At 44.3% G+C, this 18,557-nt stretch overlaps 1 protein-coding gene across 5 annotated transcripts in view; it reads right to left on the bottom strand.

Moving 5' to 3' along the window:
- Positions 1–3,465: 3,465 nt before the first annotated feature.
- Strip (striatin interacting protein) overlaps positions 3,466–18,557 on the bottom strand; it is a 28,861-nt gene continuing 13,769 nt past the window's right edge. For all 5 annotated transcript variants that reach the window (XM_065425070.2, XM_065425072.2, XM_065425067.2 and 2 more), the window contains exons 12-17: positions 17,507–17,604; positions 16,819–17,046; positions 15,594–15,660; positions 14,112–14,216; positions 11,426–11,630; positions 3,466–10,783 (exon numbers count right to left, since the gene is read on the bottom strand). In XM_065425070.2, coding sequence (XP_065281142.2) covers positions 10,485–10,783; positions 11,426–11,630; positions 14,112–14,216; positions 15,594–15,660; positions 16,819–17,046; positions 17,507–17,604 — 1,002 coding nt within the window. In that variant the 3' untranslated portion in view covers positions 3,466–10,484. The remainder of the gene's footprint in view (positions 10,784–11,425; positions 11,631–14,111; positions 14,217–15,593; positions 15,661–16,818; positions 17,047–17,506; positions 17,605–18,557) is intronic.

Here is an 18,557-nt window from a genome sequence, read left to right as displayed (position 1 = left end):
AGGGGGTCAGTGGTACATCATGATATGCTATACTTGAGCGATCGCTTTTGCAGGACTTCTACAGTGCACGACGCGCACTGGTTGAGTAGGTGTTATACATGGCCAACATCGTTTCTAGCACTAGCGAAGCTTAAAGGGACACTAAAGCGAAACAATAAATCAGTTTAGACTAATGAAGCATTATTTGAGAACCCTGCAGGCAGTAATTAAAAAAAAAAATAGTTTGATTATTAGATGAGAAAATGAAGGTCCAAGTATCGGTATTTTAATTTTGCGCCGAAACCCCAGCGCCGATTTGTCAGCGTAACGTCGGGGATTCCAAAGTATGTTTTCGCATTTGGGCCGCGTTGGCCAAATAAAGGTTCCCGAAACTTGCCATGTTTAACATTTGGTTCCTTTAGAACACAATGTAGTCAATCTGTAATGCTACATATAATTAGTAGGCCCTAGAAGATGCCATCAAAATCAATGACGTCGCAGCCCCCATGTGTGTGAACTTAAGTAGGCGTCGCCACCCGTATTTCGTTCTTGCGCTTTTTCTGGCTTACCAAACGTCTTGTCATTGTAAGAGTGGTGTTTTTGGTGTTGTAGAACGGTAATTTACTGATGCAGGAGAAATCATTTTTCACTTTAGCGTCCCTTTAATATTTTCGTGCAATGCCAGGATTATGGCCATATACTTTGATGAATTCGGTGCATATGGCCACATGAAATATTGTGAAAGTGAACGCATCCCAAAAGTGATCACCCAAGATTACCACCCGTGACTAAACCATTCAGTGCATACCCTCAACAGGGAACTCTAGAAATGGACGAATTGTTAGGGCCTGCTATTGGCCAGCTGCATGAAAGAATGGAGTACAGATAAACCTCAATATAATGAACACGAATACAACTAATTATCGCATGTAAGGCAGCAAATATAAATTATTCCTCCGTATTATTGGTGTGTAGCAAACATGCTTGTAATGAATATGAGATATCACGAAGGTATTTTCCTGTGGGATACAATTTTGTTAGGAAGTTAAACTACAAAAGCATGCAAAAGGTGTACAGAGCAGTTGGGGGTTTTTGGAGTTCTTAAACTGATACATAAATCATTGGATATAACATTTTATTGCCGATATCACCATGTAATGAATGTATGCTTATAACTAACATAGAAAGGTATTTTTTGGGCTGGATGCAACTTCGCAGGCGCTGCTGAAGTTTGGTGAACCAGGCTAAATAGTAAGTTCTTGGATATGTCGTGAAATTCCTTCTCACTGCTCCGATGTTTGCTTCCATGCACAGTTTGATATTGGCCACACGCAGGATCTCTATAGTTAGATTTAAGCACAAAAATTGGTATGTGTTCTAGTCTCTGCCATTGCTGATTAGGTGGAGGCAACCATATGTACCGTCCGCATAAATTGAAACGCGAAGACGAAATAACTGACCAGAACAACTTCTATGCTTAATTACACAAAAGTCTGACATGTAATTGCCTTTTAGGTAGTTTCTAAGCATGGAACAGTCTCGGATGTGTGCTCTGGGGTCACAGAATTAAGCCACCGTCCCAAAATGTTGCAGATTTGCTTGAAAGGGAAGCATTGGTAGCGATAGCGAAGTATTGAACAACTGCACAAAGTAACATGGTTTAGAACAACATTCGTTCGGGCTAGATAATGCATACTTGAATTGGGAAGGACCAGTGCCAACACAAAGTAAGTTTGCTTACTAACAAAATGAATAAGCACGGTGTTGTACGCATGAGGCAATTGTGAACAGCTCTCTCAACGCTGATGTGATGAAAAACGCCGGCAGTGGGAACCAACGCTTCGTGTTGCCTCTCGCTTCAACGTCTCTAAAACTTGAGATTACGTGAGTTCCAACACTAAGTGTGCAGGAGTACAGCGCACATAGAGCCACCAGCCGTCTCGGCTTACCTAACATTTCCACCTGCCTCGTTGCCTCATCGTTGCGAGCGTTCTCTTGTGCCCACAGCATACGACGTGCAATCGCATTGCACTTCGAGTTTGTGTCTACAGAACATCATAGCGACATTTGTGATGAAGGCAGAAATTTGCCTCGATCACCCGTATCTCAATAAAAGAGGGTGAACCTAAAAACCTAAGGTCGCAGTGAAGTAAGTTTTGGAATTTAGTGTTCGAAATTTTGTGTTGGCACAGTGAAATGTGCTTGACAGTAATGCAATGGTGCAACTGTAGGAAGAAGAATTTTGGTGCAACTGTAGGAAGAAGAATTTCGATGTAGGACTTAAGACATGTTATAAAAGATTGTCAAAAGTTGGCAAGTTTAAAAAAACGCTTTGTAGCACACTTCTTACAGATTCCCAACTCCACAGCAAAAACTAATATTGCAGTGACAAACTACAAGTTGGCAGGTCACACGAAATTTTTAAAAATGCCCACAAGGGCTTTGCAGGCCTACTTGGAATCACTGGTGTATTTCATGGCAGTGTATAATATAAATCAATTTTGTGCACTTTAGATGTATGTACGAGGTGAATTTTACAGAATTGTGATATACTTATTGCCGAGTATTATTGTTGAGTAACTTGGCGCCGACATTTTGACGTTTTGAATTTTCAACAGTATTATGTAAAAAATATGTAGACACAAATAAACAATCTGCTTGCTACATTCACTAGCTGTTAGCTTTAAGTGCCACAAACCTCACGAAATTTGGTGCAGTGGATGCTGAGCAAAACAATTTCTCGGTTTCCATGTATTTATATAGGAGCTCCTGAGGCAAGGCTTCCACTTAAGCACGTGCAGCAAGTCCGAGTACTTTGCTACCTTGAAGTAAAATCTCTCGCCTGTTAGCTTTGCTTGCTCCAAAGGTGCAAGGCGCCAAGGCCGCTGTGGAAGGCAGTAAAAAATTTGGAAGCTCCACTACTAGCTTTTGTATTGCAGAATATTCATCTGTCCCGCTTGGACACATTAAAGCTCGATTCACACAACGGGACGGATTGTCGATTTAATCTGCAGAAAACTGTGAGGTGGCTGAGCTGCAACGAATCGTGCCGCCAGCAGCTGATCCGTGTCGTTTTTGCATGTGGTGCGATTTGGCGGCACTGAGCTTCGTCATGCTCGTCCACGGGCTTAATCGGCAATCTCTCGCACTGTGTGAATCCTGCTTAACACGCACTCATCCCTCCTACTGATCCATGCTGTGGAGGAGTCAAGGATTGCTTTCGATGGGCAGAAGGTCGAGGGGTGCAAAAGCGTTACAAATGCATCGTATGCGCTACCTGTGGTGTGTTGGCTTCTTGTGCCTGTAAAATTGCACTTCTTGAAGGCAAGTGGCCTGTAGGAACACTTGTGGCTGTTAGCAACCATTCCTGTGTGAGTTAAACTCCTTACCTTATCCTCTAACTCATTCCATTCAGTCGTGTGGAGGGTAATCGGAGGTGGACAGTCGGAGGGACGCAGACAAGGAAAACGACACGTAAGGCAGGGCCAATCTGGCGAGCAGTTTTATTGACACACGACACTAGGATCTGCATTTTTACAGAGCGCACAACACCGATTCTATGTACAGAAAGCAAGGGGAAATGATGTTGAACACGCATGTCCAAATAAATATCCTAAACCTCTGCTGCGGCAGCGGCACACGAAAATGCCCGACCTCATTGTTGTCTGCACTGGAGGCCACAGTTGTTATCTATTTGCTAACTGCATCTACGCCTTGAAGCAAACGTCATTAAAATGTTATTGGCCACTGAGTGAACGGCCACGTCAGAGCACGGCCAGCAGAAGCGTGCTTATGGAAGTTGTTCTCGACATCCCATGGTTTTCTGTAATCCTCTAGGCTGGTGGGGAGGCTTGTGCTATGACACCCTCTTGAATATGCTAAGTCGACTTTCCAACAATGCCTCATTGCCTCAGTTAGACTCGCGGTGAATTAAAGAACCCACGCAACGAGTTTCACCAAATCGTCAATCAGCATATCACTTAGTGCATGGCCATACTTTTAAACCTGTGTATACTGTAGGCCACAGCCACAGCCACAGTTTTTAGACTAGCCATGATGCATCATACCATTGTTAAGATAAGTACTGTGTTTGGCACATTTCAGCCACTCGTCACTGAATTTTGCGGGTCAATCTGCAGCAGGCTTTCCAATAACTAATCCCACGGCGAGTTCTGCCTGCCGAGAGGACATCTCTGCCTGGTCTTAGCACGTCACACAAACATAGGCAGGCAACATTGTGCTCTTTTTCTGGCATTTTCAGCCAACGCGGGACGCGATTAGCATTTTGAACAGACAGCCATAACGATGCTGTGTACATTTATTTGTCAGAAATTAAAATAATCTTTCCGGGACAGGCTGCATCTGTAACTTGTTGCTGTGGTCAACCACGTATACAGTACACCTGCTTCTTTTCCACTGTCAGATTTGATTTTGTGAAAATTCAGTGCTTGCTTTTAATTCAGCAGGCCGCTCAATACCGACTGTTAAAACTCGCCGTCGAACAGCTTGGCAAGCTCATTGTTGAAGTGACAACTACACGTGCAGGCTTGTGCATTACGTTATCTCCCGAGTTTAATGCGTGTGAAATGAAACCTCGTGCACTTTTTAGTGTGCACTCATAGTTTGGGCGAGTGTTGCTTACACATTTAAGGCAATCATTTAAGGCAATTCAGCCAAATTAGAAAGCCGACTTAACATTATTGGGGGGAGTCTACTGGGCAGGGCTTTTATTTGGGGGGAACTGCAATAAGTATAGAAGGCAGACCCTTGCAAGCAAACCCAAGTGACTGTGAACGACACCAGCAACAAAAACGTCTCTGGCTGGGACATGTGACAATACCATGACAACATGGGCATGCTAACCGCGGTTATGCTCAAGCAGAAGCTAGTCGCATGTATAGACAAAATTTTGCATTTACTGAACCATATTAAAAATAATGCTTGTGACAGGTATCGCGGATTTGTATTTTAGCACCAACTGTCTTCGAATAATTATTGGAACACATGCCCTGATGTATAACTTAAAAAAAGTAATATAAAAATTGTGGTGTTCTGTTAACAACCAAATTTAACATTGCAGTCGCAACATCACAAGCTAACAGCATGACGTAATGCTGCCTCCTAGTTTCTTTCTCACCTCCATGACAAAACTGCATCATCTGCTGCAGGCAACTTTAAGAAAATATATATGGTACACTTAATTTATAGCTCACTCTTATAAGCAGTCACCATGGTTAACTGAATAACTGCAGCTAGTAAAATTCCTGTGCAGCAGGTCTTTACTGAGCTTCAACTTAACCATGGCTAGCATGCTCATGTAACAGCGGCAGAATCAGTGCTATCACCGGCACTAGGTACTAAGAGGAAGCTTTGACTTAGGCCCTGTTCATATACACAAGGTATGTCTCCATCAGGAAACTGCTGAAACAACCTGAAAAAGATTTGTTCCATGAACAAAATTACTGATCGTCATAGAACTTTTGTGCGGGCCTTCAGAAATTATGAGTGAACATTAATAAATATGTAAAAAATTTTGAAGAAATGACTCGGAAATATTAAAACTTCAATAACTCCACAACGAAAACATGCATGCCAACAAGAGCATTTGAAAATGAGCAGTAATGACACACTAAAGTGCGACTTGCAAGCATCGGTTGTGTTTGTCATGCGACATTTATAGATATCACGTTTACAGAACGCAGGCACAGCTTATGGCTGCATGTAATGCATCAAATTTGCTCACTTTAAATGCTGTCTGCTGTTTACAGAAGTATAGTATTCCTTTGAAGTTGCAGTGTTATGAAAACTGCATCTGAATTTCTTAGTATTAAATTTTTATCAAATTTTGTAAAATTTTCAAGTGTCCTAATGAAGCTCGGTGACCACCAAAAACAAGAACTTGACTTCATCATTCAAACACAACAGTCTTGTTTTAAATTGGCTGAGCAGCTACCAAACGATACTTTATCTGCACTTCGCATTACATATTTGCATAAAAATTTTGGGCGCTGGGGCTGCAAGCTGAAGCTTTGTCTTAAACGATGCAAGACAGTGGCAACCAGGTGTCACATACAAGTGGAGTCATTTGTTGTAATAGACAATCTTTTCACTTGCACTGAGAAACTAAAGAAAAAAATATGCAGTGGCACGTTTAGGGATGACGCCGTGTGGCATCTTCTTGGACGTACAGTGAAATCCCAATAATTCAAAATCTCTTAATTCAAATTGACGGATAATTCGAGCTACTCTGTTAGTTCTGGCAAAGTCCTACATAGTACTTGAATAGAGAAAAATTCCCGCGAATTCAAACTCCCTCCAGAAAAACGGTGCAGAGTTTGTTATTTTGGACAAACCCGAGCCAAAGGCCGAGGTTCGATGCGTCGCTAGCTGCTGTAATCTCGTGTGCCGTAAAAATGGCGAGGAATGACACGCGGGATGCCGAGGCCGGACCCGAGCAAGCAGAGCGACGTGTGCCCTCCTTTCCCACAAAAGGAGCAGAAAGGATCACGTTGCTGCGTGCTCGGTCACGTTGCCTCCAACGTTGGACATCTGGGAGGGCAGCACACATTGAGCCACCATCCTTCTCAGCTCACCCTAACACGTTTTTCCCTTGCACCCACAGAATACGGACTTTACACCGGAACCTAGGTTTCTTCTAGCACATGTCGCTTGCTGATGGAAGAAAGACTTTCAATGCGAGCCCAGTGATGGTTCTGGCTTTGTGCACTGTATCGCAAATCGCACTGTATCGCACTGTATCGCACTTATTCGAACAAATTTCCAATCCCCTTGGAGTAAGAATTAACGAGATTCTACTGTATCACCAAGACCAAGTAAAGAAGGCAATACTCAAGCAGTATGCAGTAAACAATACTGGAACAAACACGGCCTCAGTGTGCAGCTAGCTGCAATTCAACTGTGCAGTCTGCCATGCGCGAGCATGCATTAGCAACTCAGCCTCTCGCTTACAAGAAGTTAACACATGTAACATAAGGGCAACAGAGGCTCACTGCAGTGAAACCTTGCAGCAGAAAGCTGGCGAAGCTCTTTACTAGCTAGCAGAGCGCTTTGGCCTGGAAACGTTTTGTGAAAATGCAGTGTGATTCGAAACAAGTGGCACTGGGGGTCACAAAGTCACTTTTGACACTAGCTAGCTACTGGGCTACTAGCTCACTAGTGAGCTAGTGTCAAGGTGCGATACAGCGGCTTCAGCTGGCAAGTGAGATTGGCCAGTCACAGCAGCGAGCTGGCATGCTATGCAGGGGTAATAAACAACCCCTTCACTGCTCCCCATTGGAAATTTTTGGTTGTACACTGTGCTCCATTTCATACGTAGCAGGCGAAGCCACAAAGGCTAGTGAGACTTTTCTCATTGCTTGCATTTGCGACCTAAAAGTGGAGCATCAGATACGAAATAAAGGCAAAATTACGTCATATAATTTGATGTACCATTAAGTCACATACTTTTGTTACAAGTATGCATAATTAATACACAAAAGGCGTCACATATGTGAACATATTTACCACCGAGCAAGTGAAGTGACACGTTTATGTGACTAGTGGCTATAGTGCACCGCTTGTTCTTGCAATCAAAACGTATGCTATGCTGCACACTTGAAGTATAAAAGTACACAAATAATGTGTGATTTGACATAACCTTAAGTTTACAAGTTGCAGCTGTTATAAATGAGGCAGCACTACTTGTGTAGCTCTTGCAGCCTGCCAAGTATGAAATGGTGCATAGAAGTTGGGACTGCATATAAAACTTATTTTAAGACAGTGCAAAATTTTATGTGCAAGTTATGAGAGGATGCGTTATGAATAGCAGATCAAAAGTAGATATCTTTAATACCTGAACCGAGAAAAAAAAAAACAAGCAAAAACGAGGCCGTTACCGCTTGCCAGAAGTGCACCATGTCCCAGAATGTGTGGCTTCTTGGCATGACCTCCAAAATCAGGTGCTGGGGGTGGCACCCAATTTTGGCCATGCAATGCAGTGCACTGAAATATCTTGGAGGTGGTGTGTTCGGATTTAGATTACATCTGCTAACCACCATGCGCACGTGGCGTCAGCTTAGGCGCTATTCAAAGGCCGCTAACAAGAAAACTAGACAATTAGCAGCCCTGCAGCTTTGCTAAGATTGCTTCAGTAGTGTGTACTACAGTCAACGTCTGATTTTTCGGACTCCGTAGGTAGGGGCCGTGAAAGCATCTGAAAAAATGAATGTGTCCCTTTTACTGCCCTCAAGGGCTCACAACACCACAGGCATGTCCGAAATAGCTCTAAAAGGCTGCTAGTACACTTTTTTAGAGGTACTATCAGTGGTCGTACTGTGATAGGAGACGGCGGGTACATGCGTGTAAAGCAGGGTGCCGGAATGAAATGTTTTTCATTCTGGTTTTAGTTTCATTCCCCTGAAAAACGTTCCATTCTGCTTCTGCTCTAGAATGGAAAAAGAAAGCAAAAGAAAATGATCTGTAACAGTTCATAACGGCTTTGCTTCACATGCAAGAATTTTCGAAGCAAAGTAACGATAAAAACATCACATTAATTTTTTCCGAAGAAGATGAATTCTGCGATCATGCTCAGTGCCTTGACTCAAGGCACTGCAGCATGATCTCAGAAGCAGCATGTCATCCAACGTACTCGCCGCACTGCAAGACCGCGGTTCCGATAAAACGAACCTAAACGAACATAAACGAACAGTAAAACTTCGGTAATAAAGCATTGTACCTGTAGAGAACAAAACGATAAGCTTTTTGGCGTGCAAGCCCTGGGTTTTGCTAGGATGCTGGTTTGCTAGTGCACCAAGCAACAGGCTTAGATTAGTGGAGCGCTCGAACGGCTGTCGTTCGCACTATCCCTGCCTGAGATATGCGCTCGAATTCGCACATAGCCTGAAGTCGGTTGTTTCGGATTGGAGACTTTACCCTCGAACCGAAGACTGATAAAAATATTTCGGTTTCAATCCGAAACAAAATAAATAACGTTTCGGTTACGTTTCCGTTCCGGGCAAACTATCGTTTGTTTCGTTTTAATTTTCGTTATGTTCCGACACAGTAAAGTAAGGAATACATGCCCTGTCCCATCAGAACTGCCCCTTCCCACTCGTGATCTTCTTTGCAATACTTCGCTTATGCTACACCACTTAAAAGTGCTGTATTGAGGCGAAGCTGACTTTCAAGAACCGGCATTATGCAACGCGCCGTGCTCTTTGAGCTCCGAAGCCATCGGAGCGAGGATTAAAAAGTCGGAGTCGGCGCCATTGCTAACAGCCGGCTAATTGTTTCAATAAAAAACACGGCATCGAACAGCAAGAAATTTGGAAGCGAACGTCGATATAGCTAGGCCTAGTGTAACCGAGGTGGTGGCCATAGAGTTGAAACTCTATGGTGGTGGCTACAGATGCCAGCGGTTCTATGTGCGGGAGCGCCGGTTCGAAGCGATGAGATAATCAAATTGGCGGCAGTAGCGGCTTCGATTAATGCCGTTTTGGACCTGTGGTCGCGACAAAATAAGTCAGAAAAATCGGACGACGAAGGTTCTTTCTTTTGCGTCTGAAATTTCAGGCGTTCTTATACATTGACTCTATGGGGCATGTGGCGGTGCCGCGAAGATTTCCGAATTATCGGGCATGGCCAAAAAATCGGTCGTTGACTGTACTCATATGTAACCGATATATTTAGCCAAAATTAAATTTTGTTGCAGCTGGCCTTTACAGCAGGACAAAACCATAGCAAGCCACAATGAACCTTGTGCAATGCAGAGTTTACCAAGGGTCCATAATAGATGCGGAGCAGCGCATATGACCGGTACCAAGAATAAGAAGTAACGTGTGATCAAATAAAATGTTGTTGAAAGTTAGCGATGTGTATGTATCTTTGTTATTCTTGGTCTCTGTCATATTGCACTGCTTCGTGTATATTATGAATCCCCAAAGCAGCTATCTCGCCAACGTGCCCTAGCCAATACCAAAAGTGTGTGTGTGTGTGTGTGTGTGTGTGGTGGCGGTGGTGGAGGGGGGGGGGGGGTTGAGAACTGCCCAACAATACCCACCATTTCAGCGCTTCTCCTATATTCTCTTTGGACTAGAGATAAAGATGGCAGCACACAAGTAATAATGTCAGTGTTTTTCTAGTGTGTTGTGCACACAGTACGATGAACGGTACTGATGAAGCTTATGCTCTAACTGCCTACAATACCCACATGTAGGCCAGAGAACTCTTTCACGTGACACATGGGTTTGCATGCCACAAGGGGCTGTGTTTGTTTCAGCTTGTTTAACCTTCACTGGGCGCTTCTGCTGAGATGCACAGAATGTCCAATAGAAACAATGCCAGAGACTAAAATACTAAAAACAATACGCCTGCACGTTTTGCTTCACTGCAAGACAAGTAAAAAAGCCAATGAGTGATGCTTGGGTTGAGCAGAATGACTAATCAAAGTATCACGATGATGAGTGTAAAGGAAAAGGAAAGTGGACGATGCTAAAAAGCAAGCACGTTCACAGGTATCCGGGGCACAGCAGCAGGTCCCAGTCGACGTTGGTGCGGAACACATCACCTTGCAGCCACTGCTGGTAGTGGAGCTTGAACTCGGGGCTCAGCTCAACCTCCCGCCCGAGCACCGAGAGGAAGCTGTTGTCCACAGGCTGGAAGTCGCCGATGAGGTCCTGTTGTTGCTGCTGTTGCTGCTGGTGGGAGGCAGAAGAGGGCTTGTCATAGCGGCGGGTGTGGAAGTTGTTGATGTTGGCCTGGAGCGAAAACTCCTCGGCTTGGAAGTCCCATGGGCGCGCGTCGAGGTCTGAAATAAGAAACAAGAAAATACTGTATGGTTTAACATCCAAGACACATAGGCTGTTCTTGTTCCATGAAATATGCAGGCTGATGAATTAAAAGGCTTTAACAGCAAATGATACACAGTAAAGCAAGATCAAAGAGGCTAACTGTAATGAAATTTTATTTTGGCTGAATTGGGTGTAATCGAGTAGTGCATATGTTATTATTGAAGCAACCTTGACAAAACTGCAGGGCTGGTAAATGTCTAATTTTCTCGTTAACAGACTTTAAATAGCACCTAACCAGACAACAAATGCACCAGGTGGTTAGCAGATATGATGCAAATATACCAGCACACTGCCTTCAAGATTTACAGTGCACCATAAGCACAGCCCGATCTGAGAGGCCATGTATAGGCACCGTACCAGTTCTCAAACGTTCTGGGTTCTTTGTCAATTCCAGCGAGCCATAACGGCGGTGTTTTCTTCAGATTAGGTATCGAAGACATTTGATTTTGCTAGCTTTCCATAACGCATCCACTCGCACTTAAACATTTGCACAGAGGGTGCTCTACATCAACATTTCCTGGAACAAGGCTTTTTTACAAGATCCAAAATTTCACAGCAGTTGGCCTCCAAAAAGGGGAGAGAGAGGGAGCAGCACGAACCATTTCCATAAGCCCAGTCGTCGTTGAGGCGGTGCCTGACCTTCTGGTAGATGGCAGACATGGTCTTCATGTTGGACTTGCGCCACTGGCGACCCAGGTACTTGGTCTGCATCTTGAGCAGCTTGAGCACGTACAGCTGCAGGGTCGCGTGGCGCACCTTCAGCGCCCGCTTCAGGATGGGCGCCGACTTGAACACCACCAGCATCTGGAAACCAAGCGGGTCAGGGAAGCCGTGTACGGTCCTGCCTGCTCTCAAGTGTCGAATCGAACTTGTAGGAGTGCGCCGTGCTATAAGTGGTGCTTGCTTGTTTTGTTAAAGCACCGTAGCAAAGTTGGCACACGTGCACACATGGTGAATGGGGGCTGCATGCCACTTCAAGGCAGCGTTCCCATGGTTTCCAGCTGAGGTAGCAGCCAGCCACACCCTGATGGTGCCTTACACGTTTTGCTGTTGATAGAGTGTGGATTGTTTGTAGTGTTCACAGTCTGCGTTTGTCTTGCATGGGTCATAGCAAGCCTTTGCCGGAACAGAAATTAAAGCTGTAAATAATGAAACAATGAAACTTGCCAGATGAGATGTCGGTATGTTATACACAACGATAGGGATAATGTGACGGTGACTGATGTGGGGAACCCTTTCGCCAAAGTCGGCTAACCTGGTTGCGAATGCAAGCCTCGCACTCACTCCAGAGCTGCGTCAGCTGGCATGAATGTGAATGAATGCCAGGGGATGTGCGTGACTGTGAGTGTGAAACTGAGCAAGTATGAGTGCTGTGGTAATGGCCATTTAAAGTGCCACGACTTGGCAAACTCACTTATGCATACTGCATATTTATGAGCACATGTGGACAGGAGCATGATCAGACATGAGCTGGAATGCTGGTGAATGCCAGCGAGTGTGTGGGAGTGTGACTGTGGCTACGTGGATATATACCGTATAGACTCATGTAAGGGCTGCACCCGTGTAAGCGCTGCACCCCCAAACTTGGCAGCCCAAAATTTTGAAGGGGGAAAAAAAAGAAAAAGAAGACCTTCAATCGGACAAGCAACTGCGTTTGGTGTCCCAATGCCACATGCATGCATCGGCGAATTTTCACGCACTGTGGACCGCTGTGTGCCTATACTAGATGGCAAGAGCTGCATGTTGAACTCTGATGGAATGGTGCATTTGGGGATCTAAGGTGTGGAGTAGTCGACGGCTGCGCCGGCACCATTTTGACCAGAAGGTTCGGTCCCATGTGAGAGTTGCACCTCATCAAAATTCTGAAAAAAAAAAAGTCTGGCTCTTACATGAGTCTATACGGCACGTGAATAAAAAGAGTTGATAAGTGAGTGTCATCAAATGTTCCCATGGTGTGCCTTCACACACATTCTGTGTGCAAAATAAATTAGGGAGTTACTGTGCCCTTAGCAACTGCTGCGTCTGGAAGGGTACATTGGCATATAATTAATTATGTAATGCTGAAAATTTGTAAAAGAGGTTCCATGGTTTTGCTTCGTGCTCTCCGAATGGAAGCTGCGTTCAGACACGCAATTACTACCATAATGTGAAAAGCAACCTGTAACGAGATTGTCAGCTTCATATCTGCAAAAATTAGTTTAAATTAATGATTAAAATATACACTCTAACCTCATTATAATGAAGTTGAAGGGGAAGCCGAAATTACTTTGTTATACTGACTATTGCCCTTTACTGCAGTATATACCCACTTTTGCGTACAACATTTGACCTGCAAAGAAGACTACGGCTCTGTGACCTGCCGAACCGCTACGCCGTTGCACCTGACACGACAGCCTTTACAATAGCATCCTTATGTTCCAATGTGATGGTCCTTCGCTTCCGCTTTCCACTTGGCTTGCTCATATTGTTGTGAAACTGGCGAAACAGCGACGCGGTCGACGGGAACAGCCAACACTGTGTGATGTTAACGAAGTCTGTTGTGGTCGAGCAGAACTTGGCACATATCACGGTGCCCTGAGCGCGCAGCTAAGGCAGTATTCTCGGGCGACCTAAATGACTTTCGGAGACAGTTTCACTTTGCGCGATGTGGTGAACCCGTCAAAGCGTGCAGCCGACAGAGCCTGGCATAGCACCAGAAGCACTTTCAGCCTGTGAAAGCGAAACTTTCTGACACGCCTCTCTCTCATGGCCTCGCCACTGTCGCGGCTTCGCTGTCAGAGTCTTTCACTTTTTATGTCTGCTGTGTTGGGTGGCTCTACTGCTCTGTGTGCACACCTACTTGGCTTGGCGGGCTCATGCTGGTTTCGCACAATCTAGGAGGTCACACCTAGCAGTGTTAGCCAGTGCGGTGCGCCATAGCGAGACAACGAGAAGCGAAAATGCTGGTTTTTTTTCGCATGCCGTGTGTAATAATCATCATGGATATGCAGCATTTGAAGTGCAGCGCGAAACGAGTACAGAATGGGGAGGAAATTGATCTGCTCTGTGCACCACGGTCGGCACTTTATGTTTCCGAGACGAATTTAGTTTGTTATATCCATTGGCAGAACCATTTTACTTTGTTAAAAGGAGGCATTAAATAACATGGGTCTCTACAGGGATTTCAAGGGGAATTACATTAACTTTGTTAGTATATCCATCATTTTGTTATTCCCCATCTCGTTATAATGAGGTACAAGCGTAACTGCACACAGCAACACAGACAACCATGACTTGGCAACTGACCATGATTCGCGAGTGCTTCCACTTGGTCAACTTGTTGAGCACTCGCAGGAGGTTGATGCAGGAGAACATGTTGCGCCAGCAGTATGGCTGCTGCTCACCGATCTCCTGTGCAAGACCATGACAGGAAACATGTCAAGTACAAACAAGACACAAATGCTGCGGCCACATGAGAAAAGGAAAAATGTGAAACTGATATTGTGTCGGATTCTCCATTTTCAGTTTTGTTATACCACGGGAACACATTAAAATAAACACTAAAGATTGGCCCACCAATTCTTAGCTTTACTCCCTTATATCTGATAATTTCCTATTTCCTTGCCAGCTGCAGGTTTGGCTGCAGTAGTGAGCATTGTCAGCAACACAGTCCCTGTGAGCTGTCCCGCCAAATGTGCGCAAGAGTCTGAAGCCCAAGTTAACCAGCGGCGATAAAGTTTTACAGTAATGCCTCTCACAACAACAGAGATTTTGTTTTCTTCCAAACCTGCAAAGGAAAAGTTTAACAAAATAAATTATCTTGAAGGAAAACTATGCTGCATTAATTTATTTGGGTAGCATTCATTTTTTGTTTTTGTTTTTCTTTAGCTTTATCTTTCGTGGCATCACAAGAAACATCAGTGAGGTTCTACTGTATACAGGCTGAGTTTCCATAACGTAACGGCAGAGTGGGACCTTATGAGCAACTTGTACGAATACCGTATTTACTTGTGCAAGGCCAGCACCTCTTTTCCAGATATATGACAGGGTGTGAGGCCTTGCACGAGGCAAGCTTATGGCTACTCACCGAAGCCTCGAACTGCGGTCAAACTGCGGTGTAGAATAGCGCAACCACTAGCGGCCGACTATGAAAACATTTATTCAGTCATCCTTGTCATTCGCGCTACCATCATAGCATGGCGAACTGGCCCTCGCAAGGCAAGGCGCACATTTTTCGCTCACTTTCAGCTTCTGCCCAGCTGCACATTTGCCATGTTGTTCTGTGAACGTAATCTTCTAGAGTCATAAGGCTGCAAAAGCACGATGCCACTAAATAATGTGCTACAGCACAGTCGATACCATTGAATGAAGTGCACTGGTTCTATGCTCTATGATCTGGTGGGATGCAGTGATTATGATGATGCCATTGTTGGCAGCTCAGTAACCGTGCCATGTAGTGGTGAATTGTGGAAATTAACCAGCATGCACGTGATGCTCAGTGAAACATTTTTTTTCTTCAGCTCTAAAGTGGGCTTGCAGGCATTGCAGGAGAGTGGGCCTTACACGAGTTTAATGCAGTACGTTCAGAAGGACAAGCAATAGTACAATACAAGCACATGAACAGAATGATATTGTGCAAGTCTCAGGACAATGCTGCTATAGTTGGTAACCGTGAATCCAGCAGGTTACCGGTTTTTACTATGCAGCAACGGCATGCATTCTTCTTGCTATAGATGTCACAAACTGATATGTTTATGCAGATTTCAAAGGTTAAGGATGAGTACAAACCAGTGTCTCTGCTGTCAACTCTGGCTGTTCCCCGATTACACATGCTGCAAAGTCGATCACGGATACCCTGTTCAGAGAAAGAAAAGATGGTGGGGAGGAGACCATCAGCGTTTCTGGTGCTACTTGGCAATGCCTTTTGAAATGGCTTGGGTTTTGCATAATCTCATAAAAACAGTTTCGCGCAATAAGAAGGCAATCTGGCAGTACCATCATTCATACATCTCTACCACCATGACAATGACAACCACCAAAACAATGACAGGAAGCTAAAAGTGCAGGTGTTTATAGGTTGACTTCGCCTTCACCTGCGATGTAGAGAATAAATGCAACAAAATTTCCTAGTTATGGCTATTGTGATGACTTGGGTTTTGCATATATTCATGTATGACATCCTATACTATTTCTAAAGACTTCTTAGGTATTTTAAGCCCCTCTGTCACATATATCATTGCTTTGGTATGCAAATATCAATGAGTATTGTAAAATTTCTTTGTGTCATGTCAGAACTCTGAGGAGAAAAACTTTGTGAAGCTTTGTGCTTTTGTGATAAATTTCAGTTCAATATACTCCAGATCTCTGTAGCAAGCTGGTGACGACTGCAGCATGCCAAAATCATGGCCTCGGAGATCATTTCACATGTTGTACAGACAACAGAGCAGTGTGATCTCAGAGGCTGTGCAAAATCACTGCACGTGCAGTACTTGCGGCCTGATGCGTCATAGTACACTACTAGGTCCATGCCAAGCCAGCGTAATCAGCGTGACATGCCCTATGGCTATTTTCACACAAGCAACTGCTTGCAACTTGACATCCTACAGATGTTTCTAGTAAAAAATTCTGTGCGCCGACCCCGATTTCCAGGAAAAATAAAAGCAACATTTCACCAACAGTTTGCTGCTCTTATTGCTACAGGAAAACTTATTCAGCCAATGATATTGTTGGACAAGCCAAGCCAATGTCCAACAGCAACGTGTGAGGTGCTTCAAGCACCAGAAACAAGACAATGAAAGAAATGTTAACCACCACGCGTGCGCAGATTTTGTGTTTTCTTTCACGAGTGATTGGTACACAGCGCATTTGAGAAGAAAAAGGTTAACATTAAAATTTTGCATCCAACAAATCTTTCAAGTTTAGATGTTAACAATAAACAGAAAGGCAAAAAAAAAGAAAAGAAAAAGCCACACCACAGTCGGGAACGCAAGGGCAGCAGCAATGCTATGCGTACGTGTTCTTTGCCGCAATGTAGGAGTTGATGTTCTGGTTGAAGAATTTCAGCACCAGGGGAATGCAGTTGGCAAACATGAGCTGCTGGCCCATGTACTCAAACTGGAGCACATGGTTGATCTTGAGGTGCTTGAACAGGAGCAGCAGGATGGCCGAGATGGCCTTGATGATGATCTCCTTGTGTCGGTTCACATCTATGCCCAGCTTCATCGACTGCAGAACAGTGACGCTGCAAAAGGGGTGGAAAGCAAAAAAAATTCCTGCAGCAACCATCGAAGGTGACAGTCAAAGCCGGCGATGGCTTTCCGGTTAACCTGCTGGCGTTTCTCACGCGGAGAGGATGCAGCCTGACGCTCACACCTCTCTCCTCCTCCTTCGTGCGCGACATCATTACCTGCGCCAACCAATCACATACCTTCCTCTATCTGATCTTCTGCACATGCACTTTCCTTTCAATTCTTTGCTCTCCTCATTCTTATTACTCTCTATCATGTTAGACTGCCGTATGCCAACCAAAAAAGCCCAAGGAAGTAACTAACGAAAGCTATTGCACTATAAATTGAGAGCTCCCTTGCAATACACGTGAGCTGACATAGTAATATGTAAGCACTGTGCTTGTTATGAGCTGCATTTGTCAGCACACTTGGTAACTATTGCCTTGTGGGAATGCCAAGTAGTGGGACCCTTACGGCATTTCTTCGGGCAGCACGTCAGACATGATGTTCACAGATTCTGTCTTGGCCTTGGATGTCGGTGCGGCGGCGAGAAGGATCTTCAGCAGCGCAATCTGGACAGGTAACGAGAGCACAAGGCTGTGAAGAAAATTCTGTGCCATTCGCAAGTCAAGCAGTGCCTTACGCAGTTCAACTTTGTTATAGTGAATGTCGATATAAGACTTCTTGAATATGACGTAAGGAAAAAAAATTGCCTTCTACCTGTATCTATGCAGTGAAATGAAAGAAACTGCAAATTTACATGCAACCTATTCGAAAAATCGATGTGTATAGCTTTTAGCGGTTTATGTTGTCAGTTAATTCAACCTCATTTTGCTGTCTGCTGGCCTTGTAGTTAGTGAAGGTAGTGTAATTGCCTTGGCAAGTCAGTGGCCCCACATTCAATTCACAAACAAATGGCCACATTCTGTGAGTATCATTTTCATTTCTTATCGTCTGTCCTGCCACTTCTAGTGAACCAATCCTAGTGACTGTGGGGTCATGGCTTCCTGTGAAAATAATGTTTACAAAATATGGCCTTCGATTACATTTTCTTCAAAGTGTGCTTTTTGAAGGCATTCAAACGGGTCCTCTGGCAGCATTTCGCGCTACAGTCGGGTTGATTGCAATATCTCCTTTTGTAGAAGTTGCTCTGCCCCCACTGAAGGCTTTGCAGTGCCTACTTGAATAAAACCAGGCATACGTCAAAACTTTAGGGCGGTCATGCATTGCTGAAGTGGTAGTTCTACTAACTATGATGCAATAGCTCAACCTTTATAAGAGATTTATAACAAAATGTGCAGAATTTGCAGCAGCTCTGGTTATAATATAGTAAAACGAAGGTTTTATGTCTGCACAGTTTGAATATGTAATTACTAGAAGGAAATGTCACACAGTGATAAGCCACTGGCTAAGAACATGGGTCGACTGGCATACAATAGTGATTACAGTAGAAGAACTTCATAACAAATTGCTTGGGGCCTCCGGAATCATTCGTTATGCAGGTCACTTCGCTGTTAAAGTTGCA

Source organism: Dermacentor albipictus, chromosome 6, assembly GCF_038994185.2.
Source record: "Dermacentor albipictus isolate Rhodes 1998 colony chromosome 6, USDA_Dalb.pri_finalv2, whole genome shotgun sequence".
NCBI classification, from domain to species: domain Eukaryota; kingdom Metazoa; phylum Arthropoda; class Arachnida; order Ixodida; family Ixodidae; genus Dermacentor; species Dermacentor albipictus.
Note: the sequence above shows the minus strand (reverse complement) of the source record. Positions and strands in the feature narration are given on the sequence as shown.